We start from the raw sequence: 24,623 nt of genomic DNA, 5'->3' as shown, positions 1-24,623 counted from the left end.
TAAACCACTTTCCTTTTTTTGGGGGGGTGGGACAGGAGTTTGAACTCAGGGCTTCATGCTTGCAAAGCAGGTACTCTACTACTTGAGTCACACCTCCAGTCCATTTTGCTCTGGTTATTTTGGAGATTGGGGGTAGTGGTGTCTCACAAACTATTTGCCAGGGCTAGCCTTGAACCATGATCCTCTTGATCTCAGTCTCTCAAGTAGCTAGGATTACAGGTGTGAGCCACTGGTGCACAGCTGACTTTCATTTATCCTGCCCCTTTCTTTTAATAAACCCACTGAGAATAGGTAGAAATGCATCTAGAAAGGATATGTGTATAAAAGTTAACTAGATTAACAAAACTTCACACTAAGTTTTACACATTCTAGAAATATTTATTTCATTGCTGACCATTAGGTTGCAGCATGCAAAAACTCTATAAACACTCTTCACTCCTACAGAAGCACCAAATGCTATGGTACCACTACTTATGTTCTCAGCCCTTTGAACACTTTTATTACCAATTCATTACCTAAAGGATAAGTCTTTTCCTCTTAGGGACTTAAAAGCACTTAAGTCTCTAAAAAGTAACTTTGTATTTCATGCACAAAACTAACTTGCAAGGCCAGATGTGATGGCATGGGTTTTGTAATCCCAGCTACTTGGGAAATAGAGATCAGGAGAATCACAGTTCAAGGCCAGCCTGGGCAAAAAAAAGTCAGTGAAGACCCCATCCCAACAAACAAGCTGAGAGTGGTGGTGCACACCTACAAGCCCAGATGCAGGAGGTGTAGGTAAGAGGATTGAAGTCCAAGGCTGGTCCTGGGCAAAAAAAGTGTGAGACCCTATCAGAAAAATAACTAAAGACAACAAACAACCAACCAAAAGGCTAGGGCATGGGTAGAGTGGTATAGCATTTGACTAGCAAGAATGAGGCCCTGAGTTCAAAACCCAGTACCACCAAAACAAAAACCAAAACTCTCTAATTGGCAGGTTTAGGCACATAATAGAAAGAAAAAATTTATTCTGGTTCTGTACTACAAATTATCAGAAATAAAATAAGCATTTCTGCTTGCCTTGTTATAAGGAAATAAGACTGTTTTTCTTTACCAAGAGTCAGGACAGTAGCTCTGATGATCCCTTAGGGTTATAAAATTACTAAAGTTCTTTCCAAAAATGTTAAGAATTTGGTTCATTTTCCTGTACAATTTGAAGAAATATTTGCAGTATGTGTAGGAGTCACAGGTTATATTGTAGATTTATGATGATATTCAAAAGGCCTATTCTCCCCACTTAAAAAAATTCCACCTCAGAAGGTTAAAAGAAATCCCCATTATCCCTGAGCAAAAAAGGAAAAAAAAAAAAAATCACATGTACTTTTATTAGTTAATAGAAGCCACTGAAAATGAGTTGTTTATCTATAGAACAATCTTGGAGAATCTACATAAACTGAAACAGGAATGAGGTGCTCTCAGAGACTTTCTCAGATGAATGTATTTAGCAGTTTGAGGAGCTGAACTGTAAAGATTTTAAATTTAATTGTACACTTGAACATTTTTTCATTTTGAAATTTGAGGATATCTGAGAGGATGTTTAATGGGATATAAAACTGCTAGGCATAGGGATATTTGAAATGTTAGCAATCTGTGGCAGGAAAAAATAAAGAATGGGGAAAACAGTAGTAGACAGTGAACGAGGGACAGGATAGAACTGGAGCTCTGAGCTGGGTCATTCTTCTCATTAAGCCGGGGGCCTCTGGATAATTCTGTGCTATACCCCCTCTTATATTAATATAAACAAAACACTGCATTATAAAATTAATAATGTCCCAAACTAACTTAAGTCTTTTGTTTAAGGAGTAAATGAGAGAAAAAATTTAGTTTCTTAGTCAAGGAGTGCTATATAATTTCAAGGCATCTCCATATAATTCACTTAACCCTCAAGCAACTGTGCAATAAGCAAACTATGAAAGGACAATAACAAAGGTTTACATCCTACAGGGGCCAACAGACAGGATCTGTGCAGCATAGCAATTAACCTTCACATACTTGGAGTCTTGTTTGGAAGGCCATTAAAAGCTCAGATTACTGAAAATCACTAATGTCACCAACAAAAGGAATGTTGATTAAAATCAAAAAGCTTCCCAAAGGGCTGCCTTCTTTGAAGGAATTTCAGAATTTGCTAGCACAGGTGAGCTACTTTAAATCTCAGTGATGGCTCCATTGCAGAATGAGAATACCCCACTCAGCGATGTTTTGAAAATGAACTGGGAAGGGAAAAAAACAGAGTAAAACAATCTACTGTTCCCTAAAACATATGGCTTAGCACCCAGAGAAAGCCTCTGTCCCCAAAAGAGACTTCCACGTAGGGTTAAGCTTCATTAAGTGAGGCGTAATCTTTCATTTTCAGGACATGTCTTTTCTTGTAAGGTCTTTAAAGGCAGAGGTTCCACTTGGATTCTAATACACATCTCTGTGAGCTCAGCTTCCTGAAAACATACACCTGCTGGGTTTTAGGTTCTCCCTTACCAGTAACTGGTTTCACTACTTCACAGCCACCAGAATCGCACATACACTATTAACATGATGAAAAACACAGCTACTGCTGCAAGTTTGGCATAAGTGGAACGCATGTTCAAGTACTTCGCATCCTGGCGGTATTTCTTGGACAGACTGGACAAATTGTTAGCCTTTGAATCCAATGCTGTCAATGAGGAAAAAGGAAAATATTAGTTAGTTCTTGGAAGTATTATATAAAAAATATTAAGGCATAAAAATAACCAAAATGATTGGCACAACAACAACCAATCATGAAGCTTAAATAATTACTTTTATTTTAAGGGTAAAGTTGCATATACTGAGTAACTCATGATACTGAAGCACTGTAAAATCTGTAATACATTAAAAATTATCTGACCAAATTATGTATAAATTCTTGAGGCTGTAGTAGGAGTACTGGCAGATTCTGTGGTCCAAATATCATCTGTGCTAACCATGTGATATTGGTCAAGTCATTTAACCTCTTTCAGTTTCTTCAGTTAAATACCAATAACTACGTAAGGTATATAAGATTGCCTTAAAGTGAGCACAATTCCTGCATATGGCAAACAATATTAGCTGATATTTTTCTAATAATTATCATCTTTATAGTCTTTAAATGATCTAACGCATATCATCTAATACACTGAAAAATGAAAATCCATGTAAGATAAGACTCAGATAGCCAGAAAAAGTCAATTAATCAAACACTATGTTTAAGCAATACTTCAATGATGATTGCTATAATTTGTAAGATTTGTCATATAGTAAAGACTTACTATGAAGTTAAAACTAGCAGAAATTATATTTCAACATACATAGGACAGTTATATTGTAACTAAAATATAGTAACAGCTCCTAAAAAAAAAAAAAAGCACCAATGTCTAGTAAATTAAGCTTTTAGCATTTTCTGCAAAGACTGCCGCTGCCCAGGTTATTTGTAATGTTGCTATCTTCTCATAACTGTTAACCAAATACTTACAAAAGAAATAGTCAGATAGGCACAAGCTAGGTCACATTAAAATATAGGGAATATTTTAATAATGACAAAAAACTCTCAGTTTAACATAAATGAATTCTGATCAAACTTTTCACTTCTTAAAATTTTGACAATCTATTTTGCAATCTCAATTTGTTTATTCTTTCTTAAGACAATGATTTGGAATATTTTGAGTTGCTTAACAGGGAGTGGTTTTGATTGAGAAATGTGGCATTACTTAATAATACAAGCATGATAGCCATGTCTAACCTAGCAAATGGTTGTATGAGTGAGAAAAAGAACTGGCTGTGAAACAAAACGATAAATAACCATGGCAATGCTCAAGGAACCTTCCCATCCAGTCTACTAGAGTCTATGCTCCACTGGATAGGGACTTTTAACTACTGTGCTTACTTCTGTATACCAAGTAACTAGAACAGGGCCTGACATAGTCAGTGCTCAATAAACATTTGCCAAATAACCTTTAATCTACAGGGAATAACTCGGTGGAGAAATAATTATTAGGTCATAGGAAACAGGAATATTTTTTTTTTGAGCACAGGCTAGCCTTGAACTTGTAATGCTCCCATTTCAGCCTCCCAAGTGCTGGGATTATAACTTAGTGCTTGGACCACACCTGGTCCAAGTAATATTTAAGACAATTCCTCTACTTAAGAACATTTTGAAACACGTGATAACATAAAGATAAAACTACTGCTGAGAGTAGTCATTTAACAACTACTTATGTTATATAGGGACTATATGAAGTGCTAGAGGATACAATGATAACAAAAATATTCATGATCCCTGACTCTATTGAATTTATATCCTTGTAGGAGTGACACCTTTAACTGAAAAACACTACAACTGATAGTGTAAAAGAAAGCTGTATTAGGCAGTAAAAAAAAAAAGGGCATAATTTAGGATGGGGGTGTGGCTCAAATTCAAACTCAGTACTGACACACACACAAAAAAAAAAGATAAAGAAAAAAGGGCATAATTTGATCTTGCTGTAAGAATCCCCAGGAACTACTCTTAGGTTTTAAAGCAAAGTAGACTAGGTATAAAGCTGGAAATTAGAAAGAGAACAAGGTCTAAAGATTGATTCTTATGAAGAAGCTTAAAGAGGAAGAAAATGTTTTCCATCTTTTGTTTAGTTTATTTTTTTTTTGGCAGTATTGGGGTTTCAGCTCAGGCCCTCATACTTGCTAGGCAAGTGCAGTACCACTTAAGCCATGCCCCAGCCCTTTTTGCTTTTTAGTTTGTTTCAAATAAGGTCTTACATTTTTACCCAGGTCTGGCCTAGGACTGTGATTCTCCTATCTCCATCTCCCAAGTAGTTGGGACCACACAGGTGCACCACCACACCCAGCATTTTATTGGTTGAGATGGGGTTGCATGAATCTTTTGCTCAGGCTGGCTTCAAAATGTGGTCTTGCTAATCTCCACCTCCCAAGTAGCTAGGCTTATAGGCATGAGCCACAGTACCTGGCTACAAAATACTACTTTTAAAGAGCTTACATGCCCATATCTAATGCTTACGTTAACATGTAAACAGGTAAATATATTTTTAACCTAATTTTGCCTAATTACCTGTAATTTAAAAATCAATATAAGTAATTCAATCCCTAGCATTGCAAAAAAAATTGTACATATATTTACTTAATTTACTTTAAATATATTTAAATACATATTAAACTATAGATTTATATAACATATATTTAATATAAGTTAATAATACATAAGTATCTGATATGTATATTTAAAATAAATTAGGTAAATATACACACATCACACAATTATGTGGTAAAAAATTGTGCAAACTAAATATTTTGAGAGTTTAAAGTGACTGGGTGTGGTGGCTCACACTTTTAATCCCAGCTAGTGACAGAGCACTGGCCTAACAAGCATGAGGCCCCAAGTTCAAACACTAGTACCATGGAAAGAGTCTTAAGTACAGAAGAGATTAATGTGATGTGGGCTATAAGGGTTATGGAAGGCTTTTTTAGAGAGAGTCCCTGTTATTTCTTAATGGACAATTCCAGTATGCAAATGGCCTGGACCACCAGTGGTAAGGAAGCTGCCTGGTTGAACCAACTAGGGAGGAGGGCAAATACTTGCAGTATCCTTATTTTCCATCCATAAAGCACAATGCCTTGAACAGAAGCACTAAATAACAAAGACCAAATAAGTAAAACGTAAGTTGAGAACAGACTAGATCTCAGATCTTGCTTTTTATTTGTGGTAGTACTGGGGTTTAGATTCAGGACGTCATGCTTGCTTGGCGCTCTACCATGTGAGCCACATCCCCACCCCCACAATCCTCCTACCTCCCCCTCCTGTGTAGCTGGAATTACAGATGTGAAACGCCACTCCCAGTTTGTTTTGTTGAAATGAGGTTGTCTCTAACTTCTTGCCTGTGGTTGGCCTCAAACCACGATCCTCCTGATCTCTACTTCCTGGCTGGCAGGGATTACAGACATGTACCACCATGCCCAGTCCCAGACTAGATTTTATTTTGAAGTCTCAGATTTAAAAGTTTTGCTGTGGAGGAATGCTTTGATGGAAACGGCATTTTATAAGAACTGACCCGGCAGTGTAGTAAAATCTCCCAAGAGGCCACTCATGAAACCATTTCAATAAATTTTGACAATTTCCTCTCATTCTTCTTTTCATTTCCCTTAACGTGTACATTTTTCTGTATAAAATTTATCTTGCAAATTTTTAGAAATAGTAACCGCTTGTATTATGGATGAGTCTTTACTCTGTTCTAATGCAACAAAAACTAATCATGCTAGGGGGAAAAAAAACCATACCATATTAGAAGCTTTCTAATGTAATCTATTTCTGAGAACTGAATTCTTAATAGTCCTATGTAGAAGCTGACAGCAATAAAAGGTACTATGAAATAAGATATCCTTGCATATAGTATGAGAACCACCTCTCAGTAAGCCTCATAATGTTTTCAGACACCTGAGAGTGCTTCTCCTCGCTGTAACACTTCTTCAATATTGGCCACCATGATCCTCTGCACATCCTGCAATTCAGTGTTGATGGAGCCTAGATTTCTCCGGGCACGACTATCAATGTAGAGCTTCTTGGTTTTCTGAATGAAGGTATCTAGAATGATGAAGAAAAATGACCATTCACAAATTCTTTCCTGTCCAACAAAGTACTGAAATAGGGAATCAGAAGTTCTGATTTTACTCCTAGATCTGTTATCCATGTCCACTGTTAGCTAAGCAATGTGATAATCAAAATCTGGGCTTTGATGTCCTCATTTGCAAAATTTAAAAATGTAACTTGATGACCATTCAGGAGAAATGTACTTTGGACACCTCCAAATTAGATGTATTTGTTGTCAGGATCCTTTGAGACCCACTACAGTAAGCCTTTCCTGAGCAGAAACTTTCAAACTGCATTTGAAAAACTGGACATTATACAAATTAGCACTTGAAGAGTTTATAGTAACTGCGAATGTTTTGCCAAAATTTCTGTTTTTATAAAGAAAGACTGCCTACTTCTTTAGTAAGCTTGAACCACTTCAGAAATTCTAAGATAGTAAAACTAATTTCTTTTTAATTAAAAATTTCAGCAATTTAGCCTGATTCTACTTGTTCTCATTCTGTACAGTTAGTGTCCCTAGGACATTTCATTTGACTCACTGCTAATAGATACTCTACCAGGTCTGACTGGTGTTCAATCTTTCCATAATTTCTGCACAGATACAACACCCTTGCTTGCTACTTCTCAATGAAGTATTATCCTCCAACACCATCAACATCATATCTCTTCTAGTACTATTTAAAGTTAGAGGATTTTACTCCATCAAAAGAAGCAAAGTACCACTCTTCCTAATTTCCATAAAATAAATCCTAGTATTAATTTGTGCCTATTAACTGGAAGAAAGAACTCAGAGGTTACAAGTCAATCAAGCAGATCTTCACATGTGGTTCCTGTCACAAACGACTCTACTAAAGAATCAAATCCAACAATATAGAATATAAGTTCTATGGTAAAGATCAGAAGACTAGAGAAACATACTTGTAAGGAAGCCTCATTCATTCAAAAAGACAAAAAGAGGTGGATAGGAGAGGAGATAGCAGCACAATCTTGGCAAGTAAACATGGGATATATATTATACATAGTATAATAAATAGCTTCTCCATATTGTTTGCCCTCCCTTGCCCTTTTTTGAGTCAGGATCTCACTGTGTAGCCCAGGCTGTCCTCAAATTCACAATCCTGCCACCTCAGCCTCCTGAGTCCTTGAATTACAGACATGTACCACCCTGTCCAGCTAGATTTGCTGCCTTAACAGAGAAGTGAGGGGCCAAAACTTACCAAACTCAATAAAGGAATAAGGTCTAGACACAGTGGGCACCTTCTTCCCATGCTGTTCATCAAACTCTGAGTGTAAATCTTCCAGATAGGCAAAAGCCAACTTCTTAGGGAAAGCAGCTTCACACAAAACCAAATAACACACCCCGTGCTCAATAATGTAGCTGGAGAGACAAAAAAGCAAGGCAAAGTTGTTTGTAAAGTAACAGTACTTGAAACAGGCTAATAGACTCTGAGTACTATAGAAACTTTTGAAAATAGCTGGCCAAACTCTGAGGCTGGCTAAATCAAAAAGTTAATTTCAAATTATATCTTCCCATTATTGGAAGTATATCCCAAAAGGAGCAGACATATTTCTTACAATTGTTTATTATACAATTCTACAACTATCATATATCAATACTTATGACTTCTTGAAAACTACAGTTGTGACTCCATCCACCCTTTGATTCTGTATAGTAAACTCATACACACAAATTAAACTCCTTCCAGCCACAAAGTAAAGCAGAACTGGAAATTGCTGCAGATGACTAAAAGTTGGAAATTAAGACATAGTATTTATGGAGTACGGAAAACAGCCACCTAAAAACTAGTAATGTTGCCTAATTTCCAGGCTGGAAGAACTCTGTAATCAATTGGAAATCATCCAACAACTATACTATCTGTAGTGATAGTGAGCTCTCTGGCATTCTGGGAAGGACTATGTGACTACACATATGACATATTCTTGGGGAAAGGATAGGCTACTAAGTGGCTTTCAAACCTTTTAGTCATAGTACTTTTTTTTTTCATTATGATATTTCCATACATGCATTCATCATCCTCATCCCTCTATTACTTCCTTACTCCCTGCTTTAAAAAAATTTAATGAGTTTCATTATTCTATTTTCATACATGCATATATATTCAGAAGGCCAATATGTATAGCAGATAAAATCAAAGGTTCTTTAGTTTAAGTAGTTTTAGGGCCCAAAGCACTATATAAACTGCGATAGGGATGGCCTTTCGGCAAGAGTCCTGATGCATCCCAGGTTACTGCAGAAGATCACTTAAAAGTCTTTTAAAGGACCCTTAAAGTAGTTTTAATAATACTACTCTTATTACTTGCTTGGACAGTAACTTGTCTTCAATCTATACAATCAGTCTTATTCCCCCCCAAAACAAATAGGACCATATTATCTTGCTTAAAGCTCTAGAGATTCCTCAACACCTATAAAATAAAATCATACTCCTTGGTATAGTATTTATAGCCCAAGCATAAGCGACATTCTATCATATATTGTAATATACCAAACAGATGCTGTTCTCTAACAAACTAGATTCTAAACATCTTTGTGGACTTTTGCTTATATTGTTATTTCTAACTGTGATGCTCTTTTATATAGCTGGAGAAATTTTGCTCATTTTCATATGCTTAATCTTACTATAATTTTTTTCTGCGAAATGTCTTTGTTTCCTGTATCTCCTTTCTTCAAGCTTAAGCCTCCAAATGGGAATTTATTGCTTATCTTTCCTACTAAAACATTTTATTTACATTGAATGATGATATTTCTTGCTCTGCTAGTAAGATGAGCACATTAAAAGATAGGGACTTTGAAGGTAAGACTGAACACAAGGTCTGGCAAAGAATAAACCTTTAGTAAATAGCTCTTCAGTGGGGGTTGAGGATGGGGATGGAGGGGATGGAGATTATGAAGGTCATAGAGGAACCATGTAGAAGAACATTTCTTCTCAATTCTATGAGAACTTTTCTATCCCATGGTAGAGATACACAGTAATCCCTCAGTATCTTCAGGGGATTAGTTCCAGGACCCCACAAGTTGTCCAATCTCAAGGATGCCTAAATCTCTTATATAAAATGGCATAGTATTTGCATATAACCCATGTATATCCTCCTGTATACATCAAATCACCCCTGAATTACTTATAATCCCTAATATAATATAAAAAGCTGTCATACTGTATTGTTTAAGCAATGTGTCTAGTACACATGCAAACATTTTTTTGAATATTTTCATTCCACGGTTGATTAAATCTATAGATATGGAAGCCACGGATATAGAACCTCTGCATATGAAAGACCAACTACCATATAATTGAATGGATATATTATTTAATTATTACTATTACTTATTGAGATTGAGGATGTTCTATGTTGCCCAGGCTGGTCTTAAACTCCTAGGCTCAAGTGATCTTCCTGCCTCAGCTTTCTGAGTAGCCAGGACTACAGGCACACAGCACTACACCCCAGCAAAATGGCTTTTTTTTATGTTAAAAATCAGATTTATAGAAAATGTTTCAGATACTATGCAAATTAATACCTTATGAAATATAATGTCTACCTTTTTTTTTTTTATAACAAAGAGGCCAGGGTTTTGTTATCCTTGTTTTTTGATAAGTGGAAGTATTTTCTTGCTGTTTTTCAGTTAAACCCAGCAGGCTCCTCCTTGGCCTACATTACCTTACTATTTGAGTTCCTAAAATAGCAAAGCTTATTTAGCTTATCCTTTTCTACCTTCCTGTGATCTTCTTGTACTCTCTTTTCCTTTTTAATCCTTCCTGCTTTATCAGATGCAAACTCAACATGTACTAAATAACTGAAAATGCAATAAAGTTCTTTTCACTTCTCTCTCAGCCACACATACTGTCATAATTGCCGATTAGGGGTTGGTGGGGGTGGGGGACTCATAGTGCGGTGGTAGAGCACTTGCCTAGCATGTGTAAGGCTCTGGGTTCAACCCCAGCACTGGAAAACTAAGTTGCCAGGCAGGTGGGACACTCTTGTAATTCTAGCACTAGGGGATGCTGAGGCAGAAGGATTGTGAGTTAGGGGGCAGCCTGGGCTATAGAGTGAGTCTCATGCCCATTTGGACTATATAGTAAGACCCTGCCTGAAAAAAAGCAAACAAACAAAAATACTACCACTGATTGAGGGGCTGAGGATATCACTCAGTGGCAAAGTGTTTGCCCAGCATATATGAGGGCCCTGAGTTCCAATGCCAGCAATGAAAAACAAAAACAAAACACCAAACAAAAAACCACCAATCTTATAACCACTGATTTAGATGCTTTTAAATTCTTTTATAATTTTTCCTTAAATAATAACACTAATATTGATTGACCATTTTTTATGGGCTAGTAATACACATAGATTCCTTTAAAATCCTCACAAAACTCTCATGCTTATTTTCTCTATTTTATTGAGGAAACTGAGGCTTTAAGAAGTTATATGAATTGTTCAAAGTTAAACTGTTAGTAAATGTTTGAGCAAGAGTACTAATTTACACGTTTGGCTCCAACATATTCCTAAAGCAAGAAGCTAGCTATTACTGCATGATGCAAGTTCTTTATTATCACACACAGGTTTAACTACTGCAAACATGTTAAATAAACCAAGATTTTGGTTTTGTATAATTAGAGCCAGAAAAGTTGCTTCCATGAAGATTATACTTTTTTAGTTTCTTTTACTTTTAAAAAATTGTTAGCATTTTTATAAGGTATTCCATAATTATATTTCACACTTAAATGATAATAAAGAAATCGGGACTATACTCACTGAAAAGTCATGGCTCCTGCTTCCAAGGTACATCTGGTAGGGGACTGTTCATTCAACTTTCTAAAGAGTTGCTTAGCCTGACTCTGATATTGTTGCAGGTCCCGGCCAGACTGAAAGAAGATACCTTCATTTAAGAATGTTCCACACAAAAAAGCTGTATTGATTAGTGAGAAGCACTAGACATTATAAGGACACTATGCAAGTAAGGTCCTTCATTTACAGGTTAATAAGATGCGTTTTAGTGAAAAAAAAAGGTCTACTTTTAAAATGAACAGGAAGATCAACTCCTAGTTCTTCAAGATCATATTACTTACTTGCTAAGAAGCAAAAGCATACCTCAACTACACTTAAAGCACTCTCCATGTTCTTTCCACTAGTAGGACAGTACCTTCCTCCTAACCCATTTTACTGGCACAGAATTGCACATCATGTGCTGTACTCAGGAAAAAAAAATCCTGAGAACAAAAGAATGATGAATCTCACTTTTATACTGGAACACCAAGCAGAATCTTCCCCAAAGTGTTATATTATTGAGCATTTAAGCAAAATTAAATGGATACACCATGACTAAAAACTACATGAACACTATGACTGCAATTTGGCAAAAATGAGCAGAGGTGGAGGCGAAGACTAGAAAGTCAAATATCCTTTTCTGCATAAATCTGATTAGTTCTTGAGTCTGAATAGCAAGTCTGAATAATGAAGGAAATATGCAAACAAAAATGAATGTAATAACATTCAAATCACATAGACAATTTCTCTGAACAACGTATAGATGCTTTTATAATTAAAAAAGGAGTCTAGTGGGAAAACAGTACTGTCATTCTGAAAGGAAAACAAAATCATATCTAACTAACCTACTAGATCCAAAGGGAAAAGAAGTGCAGGAAGAACAGGAAGCACACATTGTTCATTTACGCTGCCTATGGCCTGAATGTGTGTATCCTTCCCCCAAGTTCATATATTCATATATTGAAACCTCAACCCCAGGGTGATGGTATTAGGAAGTGGAACCTTTTGGAAGTTGATTAGGCATTGGGGATAGAACCCTTGTGATTGGGATTAGTGCATTTATAGAGTCTAGTGAGCTAATCTGCCCCTTCTACTATGCAAGGATCCAGTCAGAGGCACCATCTATGAACTAGGAGTAACCCTCACCAGACACCAAATCTGCTAGTCTCTTGATCTTGGACTTCCTAGTCTCCATAACTGGAAAAATAAGTTTTTGTTGTTTATAAGCCATGTCAGTTTATAGAGACTGCCATGTGATGGGAAGGGATAATTACTCCAGTTTGGAATTACTTATTTTGGATCGAAAGATAGACTCAATCTCCCTTTGGCAGATTCCTAATAACTAAATGCTGAAATAGAAAAGTGTTTATACTAGCTTCTCCAAGGTCTGTATCTGAGGTCTAACTTTAAGAAAGCATACAGTGAAATCTTAAAATTCCAGACAGTGTACTGCTGAGCTAATAGTAAAAACAAAGAAGCAATGATTAAATTAAGTGGTAGCAAATGTACAAGTATAGAAACATAGTGAACTGGAAATATCAATGTAAATGAGGTGGTCAGTATATATAAGGTAAACTAGGGAGTCAGGCAGAGTCTACTCAAAGTATTAACTTGTAGATTTATCTTGTTTAGCATTGCTGCTATGGCAATGATTTGTTACACTGCTGTTCATTTGAGAAATATTTCTGTATCAATGTATGTATGTATGGGATTATATAGTTTCATATGCTAAACAGTAGTTTATAACAATTAATATATTAACATCATATTAAATAGTATGACATATATACACCTGGTCAGCCAGTACAGGAGAGTAATTACTGTAGCTGCCTTTAGCCATTAAGAACTAGTGCACAACATTCTATTTTTTTTAATTGTTGGGGGTACATTGTGGCATTTATAAAAGTTCTTACAATATATGAAATATATCATACTTGAATTTACTGCCTTCACCATTCTTCTTTATCCCCTCATCCTCCATAATATCCTATTTTCAAGTTTGAATAGTACTTACCAATTTGTTTGCCTCACAATGCTATCATGCAGTATCATAAAGAGATCTGAACCCGTAACAGTCCAAAAAAAAAATAAATAAAACTACTCATGCTCAATGTGTACCTCTAAACCAATTAAATCAACATCCCAGAGGGGGGACTCTGACATTGGTATTTTTTAAATAGCCTCAACCACGGATGTTAAGAATACATTTTAACCCAGTATAGTTTGTGAAGTTAAGGCAAGACAGAATTAGATAAGATGCTTCAGAAAAAGGCAAATGAAATTAAGCACTCACTTTCTGCCAGACACTGTCCTAAATACTTAATATAATTTATCTCATTTAATCTTTACATTACCTTATGAGGTGACTAGAATTATGCTAGCTTTGTATTTGAGAAGTCAAACTAGCCCAAGGACTCCAACAGGCTTATAAGGGAAGAAGGCAGGATTTGAACCCACAGAGTCTGGCTCTGGAATTCCTGATCCAAATGTTAGGTTCTACTACTTCTATAATTGTAATTGTTTAATAGTAGTTTTAATATAATCAAAATTGTTTTAAAATTCTTACTATTTAATATTAAATGTAATTCATAGGAAGTGTTCAAGAAACTATATGGGAACTCTGATCTATATTCCACATAACAAAATAACCACTTCTTTACAGACTGACCTTTAGTTTGCTTTCAACATAAGTCACAAAGAGAGCATCCACTTAAAAATATTTAGATATTGGATTACGGTTCCTCCATCATCTAGAACAAATCAATGAACTTTGTATACTGTACATGTTAATACCCTAATAATGAAGTGGATGAGAACAATTGGACAAACTGTGAAACAAACTTGAGTTTAACCAAAAGTGATTTAGGACTTGTCTCTATTTATTGCAAAATGTTCAAGGTAGTAATTTGCCCACACAAGCACAGTAGGTTTTTCTGCCATCACCTAGACTGTTGGACAATTGGTTCTATCAAATACCATCTTTTTGCCTTTCTAAGAACGTTTAGCTAAGCTCTTATCTTTTACAAATTCCTGCTGAACTCAGCTGGTCAAAGGCCAGCAAGACCAAGAATTAACCATTTTCCTTAACAAGCAATTAAGCAATCAATTGTAAATAATTGAGAGAGTGACGTAGTTTAACTGTACAATAGATACTAGCGTTTTTGGGAGCTCCCTGCAGTCTATTTGGTTATATCTAACACCTTCTTAAAGCTTGAACTGCTCTCTGCACAACTGATGCAAAAGTAAAAAGAAGAGAATACAATAATTTTGAGGTAGACAGAAATGTAAATGAAGAAATTGCAAACATTCTAAAAATAAAAAAGCCATAAAAGGCAAGGGAATAGGATACCAGTCAGGGTGTCTAGGTTTGTGAAGAAAAGCTTATCTCTCTGCCTGCCCTACACCTAAGTTTCTAGTTAAGCACAGAGCAACACTGTCTGTAAAATACTTCCTCTATATTACTTTGTGAATTTTACTCTCTATTGCATTACCTCAATAACTGTTCATCTTCAGTAATAGGGCACCTAGTAAACACCTAAAATATGTTATCTAGTATCAGTGTGAATAATTGAATGTATGCTGAATTTTTGGCTTGGACAGTTAGGGTACTTAAATATAAAACTATCTAGTGGGATAATCTATTTCTTAAAAAGTTATTTCTGGAATGATAAGAAGTGAATACGTCATTAAAAAGGGTTAGAACAAGGCAGTAAAGTATAGTGGTTAGGGAAAAGTTCTAGTCTACATTAGATACTGATTAAAAACTAGTGTCTGATAAAATAGCACTATAGCTATAACCAGTGGTTCTCAACCAAAGATGATTTTGTCCCCCAGAGGACATTTCCCGATACCTAGGTATATTCTGAGTTGTCCTAAGGGAGGAGCGGGAAGTGTTGTTATCTGGGAGTACAGGCCAGGGATGTTGCTAAGATATCCTACAACGCACAGGACAGCGCCTCCAACAAAGAATTGTCCACCACAAAATGTCAAAAGGGTTAGGTAAAAACAAAACACAAACAAAAAATACCTGATAAAAAAATTCATTATGCTACATTTTAGCTGTGTGACTTCAGGCAAGTGACCTTTTCTCTATAAGCATCTCAGCTTCCTCATTTATAACTGGGATAATAATAAATAGTTTTTTAAAAAAGTTTAGGCAAAGCTTTATTATTAAAACCAAAGTTCCTAAAGGAAAATACAATGGAATTACAATCAAAAAATATTTTTTGCATAAAATTTCTTTGTCAATGAATCAGATCAACTCATTCTGGTACATTAATAGCAAATTAATACCAGATTTAAAATTAAGAAATAAACAATACAAATAACTAATTTTTCAATAAAGTTTTAATGCAGAGAGAGCAGGATCTTACTAATATAAAGCAGATTTTAAAATCCACTTTGTACCCTCTGCCAACATTAGAGTCCAGTGCAATAGTTGGAAAACTGACAAGATTATAACCCCTTTCTATCCCACTGCCACCCCTAATGGGAAAAAAATAATTCCCAAACGACATATCCTTCAAGAAAAATCTCCCTACACCGTCTCGCTTGTTCAAATCATGTTTTGGAGCTCACATTCCTTGCGCTGAGTGATTCTAGAAAATCCTTAACAAATTGAAAACTTTCATTTGAAAAATTCAAGAGTGTGTTATAACTTTCACAGTTTATTTCAATGAACAGACTTTGGTAGGCACTAACTCAATTTACTGGACGGTCAAGAAAAATAATAAGATACCACGAGTTAGAGCAATTTGGCTGGATTTATTGGAGGAGGTGGGAATCGGCCATAACTCTGAAGGAAGGTACTGTACAGATCTCTGACAACTGCTTGTAAGTGGCAGTATTACCTCATCCGCTTTCAAATGATGTAAGAAAGCTAGGTCAAGGCTCGGGCGCTACAGGAAAACCAGGTGAAGAGCTTAGGGACTGACTTTTCCCAGGATTTGTCAGCTAACAGCGGAAAATTATAAGTCCTGAATTTGAAGAAAGTCCCTTAAAAAGTCCCAGGACGCTGGCGATCACAATTAGCCAAACCTATCTCCCCTCTCTGGAGCGTCTGTCCAGACACAAACAGGTGATCCAAAGTCCACCTCCAAATGACAAGAGAGCACTTCAAAGGGGTCGGGAGGGCCTGGGATGTTGCAAGGCTCTCCACGTCCTATAAGAAATCCCGTGCCGAGAGCAGGGCGCGCTCCCGGGGACCTGGGTGGCGGGGATCTAGCAGTTTCTTACCTGCTCGTCCTCCTGCATGGAGGCGGCCAACGGGAGCCCGTCCGCCACTCGGGCGATCATTGTTAGTAACACCATCTTCACTGGCCCGGCGGCCGCCTCACTTCTTCCGCCAAGACCGCAGTTAACACCTCAACCTCAGTTCTTACAGACCCAGTTGCCTGCGTCTCCGCTTCCCGCTGAGGTGGCCGGAAGCAGCTCAAGGGCTTTCCACTACCGGTCCCCAGAATTGGCTTCCCCCCAGAACCACGACTGTGGCAATACTAGTTCCGGGTCTCTCCTCCTTCATTTACAGACTTCCAAAAACTCGCCCACTTTTCTGGATCTCGACCTTCCAATAAGCTTTGCCCCTTGAGGAGACGTGACACACAAAACAGAATTTTCTAGTGCCTTTATATTTTAAGTTTGGGGAGAGGGTTGGAAAGGAGAGTAAGAGTCAGTGGGTTCTTAGACGAAAGGTGTGTGAAACAATGCGAAGTTAGGCTATGTATTTTCATATTTTGTAAAAAATTATATATATATAGTATACGAATAACATTTTCTGTATTATATCTCCAGGCACAGATTTTTGAATCTGTTTGTTTATGCTCTATCCCCACATTCTTGAGCAGTTTCTGGTAAAAGGTCAGTAAATACTTACTGTATTGTGAAAAACTGAATGAGTACAGGACCTCAGAGATCACCTAGGTCAGTCAGTCCACCAAAATCTGGGATCTCAGCTACATCTAATATGGTATGTAACAGGGTAGTCTTATTAGAACTTCCAGTGACTGGGCTTTCACTCCCCATTGGAACAACCTCTAGACAAGTGAAAGTGTTCCCATCTTTCTGTTGTTTGGTGTCCCCATCTCTAAGATGGGGATATCATTGGCCTCTCAGGGAGGTTTGTGAATATTAGATGAGAAAATGCAGATGCAAGTGTTTCATAAACTATAACACAAAGTTATACTAATATATTCTTATTACTTTTATTAATAACAATTACTCTTTACTAAGAGCATACAGTTTGTGCTTGCATTAATAAAAATGTTGCTAAGTGCTTTATAGATATTTGCAAATTAAACCAAACAACCTAGTAAGATTGTTTAGTATTGTAAGAGGTGCTTAAGTTGCTTTTTCTGAAAGGCACTGACTCCTTACTTGAGCCCATTAATTAAGTAAAAACAGGAGAAAAGCTTGACATCTCTGTCTCCATTTTGTATCTATTATCTTTTGCTCTGAGCCATTTTGTCCTGCAGCTACCTTGGAATCAAGGAAGGACAGAGCTGATAACATCTTCATGACAAGGGACTGAAACTACTCAGGAACAGCAGAGCCTTGCAGGAGAGATCACCCCTCCAAATAAGGACAATTATCTATAATGATGAGGCTGCACCTTGGAGCAAGAGTAATCATCAGGTCTTGGAAACAAGATTTGCAAGTGATAACAGCAATAAAAAACTTCTCCAGAACACTCAGAGAACAAGGAAGGACTGAGATAATTGTCAACCAGGGCCCACTTGACCACTGGAACACACCTGTGACTGGGACTGTTTAACTATGCATACCTTTCACCCTCTGCCTTAATTCTTTGGGGGTACAGGCATGTACCCAAAGATGACTAAAGATGGGCTGAAGTGCTTACTTTACCTCTTACCACAGCATGTCCCAGGCCATGCAATCAATCTCTCTCTGTCTTTCACCATGTGTCTTAATTTGGCTTATAGGAACAAATGGCCAGATATGACAGATGGAAGTCTAAGAGTTTGGCCTGGGATTCAAAACTCCGGTATCAGTATCAGGTCACCACTTAGTATTGGGGGGGAAAACTTCAGAGAGTAGTTTTTCCAAAGCCGCATAGCTAGCAATGTTGCAGAAGGGCTCAGACAAAGAGGGCACCAAAGCTTATGGGAAGTAAGTTTATTAAGCAAGCTGGCAGCAACTCAGCAGACTTGTCCAAAGGCTGAGCCCTGAGAACAAAGGGGGCTTTCCTTATATACCACTTAGAGCAGGTTACAGAAACGGGGGAGGGGGGGCGTGCAGCTTGTCCTACACATAATCACATGTCATTTCATTGGCCGCTCCAACCTCTGGGGTGAGTTGACCCTTTTCTGGTCTCCAGGTAACATTTTCCAACTCCGGTTTCTCTTTGTTTCACTGTAGCACTCATTAATCTCTCTTCCCTCTCCCTGCCTTCCTGCCACAGCAGTGATGGGAACAGGATTTGGGCTCATGTTTAACTCCAAATCCAGATGTGATTATTTTTTAACTTTTACCATAGGCTAAAGAATTCATGCTTTTGTTACCTTTTCAATTGCCTTCAGCTGTTAGGAGAAAACTAGTATTCTTTCATCAGAGGCTTTTTTTGGGGGAAACTCAATAAGGCCTTGTGATAGGCTAAAGATATAACTAGTTCTAACTTTCTGTCTTTCCACGTAACAAGGCCATGTCTTTTACCATAGTCTCAAATGATAATCATCCAGTTTCAGCTAGAACAATTCCAGTAATGGGGAATTAATGACACAAATATTTCAAATAAGGATACTACATTGTGGCTTAGGAAAGCTGAGAGAGAAGAATGTAGTAGGCATGTTCAGATAAGCACATTTGGAGCAAAAGTCTCAGCTTTGCTCCAGTTTATAATTCTAGAATCTGCCCAAGGCTCATATGTGTTCCCTCCCTTGAGTTTGTCAGACACCTCTTTTTTCCCTTAGGCTACTTTGAGTTCATTTCTGTTACTTACAACTAAAAAAAAATTGACTAATACAGGGATGCATTAACTCTTTCCAGTAACAACATTCGTACTTGCAGTTCTTACTTTTCTCTCTTAAACACACTAGATGATTTTGGTAATTTTCAGACACACTGAAATTGTTATTCCAGGGGGGAAATGGTCGTCTCCTTACACAGTTCACTAGCCAGTAGTCAGGAAAAAAGATAGCATTGTCTCTGTCTGACCCAGTATTCAGACTTTAGGAACTCTAGAATTTGAGTCACTTTTGCTTCTGACTTGCTCAGAATCATCTCATTCACATCCAGGTATTGCCTTTGATTCTTTGAGCAATACATGGCTGTATAGTAATGGCTAAGGTCCTCAACTGTTTTACATTGAATGAAGAAAAGAATATCAACAAACGTTTGTTTAGAATATTAGAATTTATAAAGCTCAAGCATATCCTTTGTGTGCTGAAAAAATCTGACATAAACCTTGTGAAATAAGTAAAATTCAAGAACCTTGGATTTTGTAAACATAGCAGAAAAGAGAAAAGCAAATCATAGCTACAGCTGCCAACAGATTCATGAAACTTATCAAAGACTAATGCACAAAACAGAAGCAACTAAGCTGCTATAACAGTGTGAGACTTGATTACAGCAGTCATTTAGATGATGGCAAAGATTTTTACAAGTGGAATCAAAGGAAGCAATAGAGGGTTGTAGCCATTCTTAAACAACTCTCGAGTGTCTAATTATGTGCAAGAGACTAAATTAGCTATAAAAATGAGCAGATGCAGTCCAGGGTAGCCTGTGTCCAATATCCATCTCTGAGATAATCACTGCTGCATAGGCCTGCTTAAATGGCAACTCCTGTTTGAATTACGATTACATAAATGGAAAACGCATTTCTCAGGAAGTGATCTCTTGGTAGACAAAATAGCCACTATATCTGCACTGATAACCAACTATATGCACTAATCTGACTCACTGGCTAGTTTACAAATTGAAACACTTTCTTGCAGATTAGTAAATAGTGATACCCTGCCGATTGCCTTGTTAACCCCCGCCCCTACATCGTCCTTCTGCAGTCACTTAAGTACTGATTGGTCAATTTTCTTGCCAGTCATTTTCAAAAGCTCATTGTTATCTCTCGGGAATCCAGCACGGCCCAGCCTTCCGCCCCTGCGTCTCCCCCCCCCCGTTGGCCACGCCCCCATGCTCCACGGGCGCTGGCCTGGCGCGAGCAAGTAGACTGCGTCCTGTCCGGGTCTGTTCTGGGATTCAATACAGGTTATTTTGAATTGTCCCTGACCGAGGCTCCTTTCCGTGAGAGGTGCGAAAGGCAGGAAGTGTCTTGATTTTGTTCACAGCCATAGCTGGTCATTCACACTGTGTCGCTATTCGCTGAAGTGAAGGTAGAGGGTGGAGTGAAAGGGGAGGAGAAAAGAGCAAGGTGCGCATTACAAATCAGGCGGAGCCCCTGATCAAAATAGTAGTTACTTTAGGGGGCATATTTCAAATACTAGGCCATAACATTTCATAGTGTCTGTCTGGTTCCCTTGCTTTGTCAGGAAAACCAGGCAGGGAGCAAGCTGAGCTGATCCATCCCTTGGATTTGAGTATGGGGTGAGGAAGCGGGTAAGAGTGGCTTGATTGAACTTTAGCCTTCTAAAAACAGACTTTTTGCCTTATAAGTCTCTCTTTCAGGGTACGGAAAGTAGTTATTCTCTAGGGTATAGTACTTGGAGCCTATCAAATTGCCAATGTTTATGGACTCCATGACTGAGTGGTGCGTCTCGGAGACTGAGATAATACCCAGGTTGTACACAGCACAGTTCACAATTGGTGGTGTGCTAAATGAAGAAATTCCCATTCTCTCATTCTTCCGATTAGTTATTAAGCATACATAAACACAAATATATGTATACATATACACATAAATATTATGCATACATATAGAGCAGTGCTGGTGCAGTTTGAACTCAGGGCCCTGAACTTGCTAGGCAGGAGTTCTACCACTTGAGCCACAGCCCTTTTTCCTTTAGTTATTCTTCAGGTATGGTCTCTTGCTTTTTGTCCAGGTGGCCTGGACCACAATCGTTGTACTTTTCCCCTGAATAGCTGGAACGACAGAATGCCCCACTATACCTGCTTATTTGTTGAGATGGGGGTCTCATTAACTTTTTGCCCAGGTTGCCCTTGAACTGTTATCCTCCTGATCTCTGCCTCACAAGCCGGTGGGATTACAGGCACGAGCTGCTGCACCTGGCTTAAATGTTATTGTTCAACTATTATAGGCAATACTAGACACTGGATTATACAGAGGTAAAAACAAATGAACCATGATGTTTGCTAATAGAAATTACATTCTACCTGGCTTTGTCTCTCTCCTATCACCTCCCAACCACCCCCCATAACCCTATTGCCTTCCCACCTCTCAATCTGGATAAATAAAAGCCTTGCAGGATAATTTCTCCCTCTGAGTATCCATTCCGATTGACTACTCCTTTTTATGGCGTCTACATGGATTTATTTGTTCCTAGAAGCCATTACAATTTCCTGAGCTGAGCTTCTACTTTCTCACCAACTTCCAATGTGGCTTGGCTTCCACCTCTCACTGCCCTCCAACTCTTGCTTCTTTCATTGGAGTCTCTCTCCTCTACTCATACTGATAGTACAATGTGTCAGAAATTAGTAACTTTCTGAGTGATTTTTTCTTTATAATCTTTAAGGTTGTATCTTCCAGCTATTCCTAGTCTTTGTTATCCTTTTTTTGTAAAAAAAATTATCAGTTAAACTTATTTAGCTCTACCTTCCAGAGAAACAAATCATGTATGACATTAAATGTGACAAGGGGAGGGGAGTTTGTACAAGTTAACTTCCTGCTAATCCTTTCTTGGGGTGAATTTACTAGCTTCCAAAAACATAACTTTTGTAAATCAGTCCCTGTGGTTCTACCCCCACTTCCCAGCCAATCCTTTCTCTCTAACACTACCTGACATGGAATGTTTTTCTCTCTTCTTTGTTAGGGAGCATAAGCCTCCTGTTCTACAAGACTGACAGTGAGACTCAAAATTCTATGTGCTGTTTCTCTAGGGAGGCCTTCAGCAGCTGATAACCAAAATCTTTAAGTTCTAGAAGCAACTTCCCTTTAAAAAAATCTGCTATGTATGCAACTCATTATTTCTTGAGAATATGAAAAGGATAACTTTGAGTTGAAGTTTTAGGGGATCAAGACGTAACAATCCTTTCCTCTTTTTCAGCTGAGAGCAAATTGGGAAATAAGCAGGAGTAAATCAGAGAAATATTGATACTACTTTTAAAAAAATAATATGTTTTTGATGGCACCAAAGAATTTATTGTAAATATAGTGGCATACACACTGAGAATAATCACTCTTAAAAGGAGCTAGAAAATAACACATGTTGAAAGTATGTGTTTTTTTTTTCTGCCACCTTTAGATTAGTGTCTGGTACTAACATTTTAAGTAATGAAATAGTTATTGGGGTAGACCATTTTCACATAATTTCATGATTGTCTCTTCATCTTCACTTTTAAAGCAGTTGACCGTGAAGTTTGGTTATTCTCTGTTTCTTACCAGTTCCATAATGATCTGTAGAACCTTGTCATTTTTAAGGAACATCTTTGGATTTTTGAGCTGTTTTCTTAAAACAGAATCAATGAGAATGCTTAGCTGCTTCAAAATAACAGCTATACTTTACTGGGGACTAAAAATAGATCTAGCATCAATAGAAAAAAGATGTTCCCAGTTTTGAATTCCTATGTTACCACCAACAGGTAAAAACAGAAGAAAGGGTTATTAGGGTCATTTCCTTCAAATACACTCTGACATACCATATCTTCTCCTGGCATAGGAGCTATATGCAAATGTGTAAATCTCCCTTTACTAAAGGTTTTTGTACTTGTGATTTGCCTTGGTCTGTCCCCACAGTGCAAGTCAGTTTTTCTGTACCATCCACTGATTTTGTGTAGGTTTTCCCCCACATTGTCTTACAGTCCAGCAGCCAACACAGCTTTAAGAAGGACAGTATCTTGGAAAAGAAGAGTCTGAGAGGCTCTATTTCCTTCCCAGCTGGTAGATAAATATCATGCTGCTTTAGTCAACTTTATTAATTCTTCCTCTACACCCTCTAGGATTGACAGTGATATTGAATTAAGATAGTTTCTCCAAACCAGGCACTGGTGACGCACCCTATAATCCTAGCTACTCGGGAGGCAGAAAGCTTGAGAATCACTGTTCAAGGCCAGCCTGCAGTACAGGGGAAGATGAAGCAAGAACCTATCTCAAAAACATCCAACAGAAAAAAGGGCTGGCAGAGTGGCTCAAGCAATAGAGCACCTGTCTAGCAAGTGTAAGGCTCTGAGTTTAAACTCGGGTACCGCCAAAAACAAAAAAAACTTCCTCAAGCAGTATGTGATTTCAGAATGAGGGCCTCCTTCTTGCCATGCTTTCTTCTGTCCTAGATATGATTTGTTGATTATCAGACAACCTGAATCTGCCATGGCCAAACCTGATTTTGGAAAATCTGTTTCATTTTTTCAACCAACTGGTGTCATAAAAGGAGACTCTCTGTCATAGCTGCCACTAATGTTGTCACTGGGACATGAGAGCTAAATATTGGCGCCAAAAATAAGCACCTTGCCAATTTTGACCTTCACAGGTAAAGTTGCAAGGTAGTTGGCCAAAGGAGTCAGTTTAGGCTCGTTTAGTTCACAGCCTCCAATTTTTCATATTTTCAAATTCAGGGCATTTCTGATTACTTGAAGCCAGGTAGCTCAAGGCTTTGGAGACGAGATCTTCAGGAGAACCAAGATTACATTTCATAATATGAAGATGTAATTCCTCTAGAGATACAAGATTTCAGAAACAGATTAGACCAGAAGGCCTTTAAATCTATCTCTGCTGGGTGCTGGTGACTCATGTCTGTAATCCCAGCTACTTGAGAGGCTGAGATCAGATAACAGTTCCTGGCAACCTGGAAAAAAATGTTATGAGACCCCATCTCAATCAATAGCTGGGCATGGTGGCATGCATGCCTGTTATCCCAGCTACAGTGGGAAGCATAAAATAGGAGAATCGTGCTCTAGTCTGGCCTGGGCAAAAAGTGAGACCCTATCTCAAAAATAACCAGCAGAGCTGGAATCATGGCTTAAGCAGTGGAGTGCCTGTTTAGCAAGTGAGAAGTCCTGAGTTCAAACCCCTGTACCTCAAACGAACAAAACAAAAAACAACTTTCTCTTGTGTACATTTGATTTTCTTTTTGTAGCA

At 37.8% G+C, this 24,623-nt stretch overlaps 1 protein-coding gene and 1 pseudogene across 1 annotated transcript; both read right to left on the bottom strand.

Annotated features, from left to right (window-relative positions):
* Window positions 1–1,345: 1,345 nt before the first annotated feature.
* Sec22b (SEC22 homolog B, vesicle trafficking protein) lies at window positions 1,346–16,849 on the bottom strand. The gene is made up of 5 exons (XM_020186910.2): window positions 16,643–16,849; window positions 11,396–11,505; window positions 7,843–8,003; window positions 6,473–6,619; window positions 1,346–2,686 (listed from the first exon to the last, which is right to left on the bottom strand). Exons 1-5 carry the CDS (start codon window positions 16,715–16,717, stop codon window positions 2,532–2,534), a joined length of 648 nt encoding a protein of 215 aa, XP_020042499.1. The 5' UTR covers window positions 16,718–16,849; the 3' UTR covers window positions 1,346–2,531.
* On the bottom strand, window positions 16,720–24,501 carry LOC141410441 (ATP-dependent RNA helicase DHX29-like; annotated as a pseudogene).
* Between the last annotated feature and the right edge of the window lie 122 nt (window positions 24,502–24,623).

This window comes from Castor canadensis, chromosome 12, assembly GCF_047511655.1.
Source record: "Castor canadensis chromosome 12, mCasCan1.hap1v2, whole genome shotgun sequence".
In the NCBI taxonomy this organism is placed as follows: domain Eukaryota; kingdom Metazoa; phylum Chordata; class Mammalia; order Rodentia; family Castoridae; genus Castor; species Castor canadensis.
This window is presented reverse-complemented; position numbering and strand designations above follow the sequence as displayed.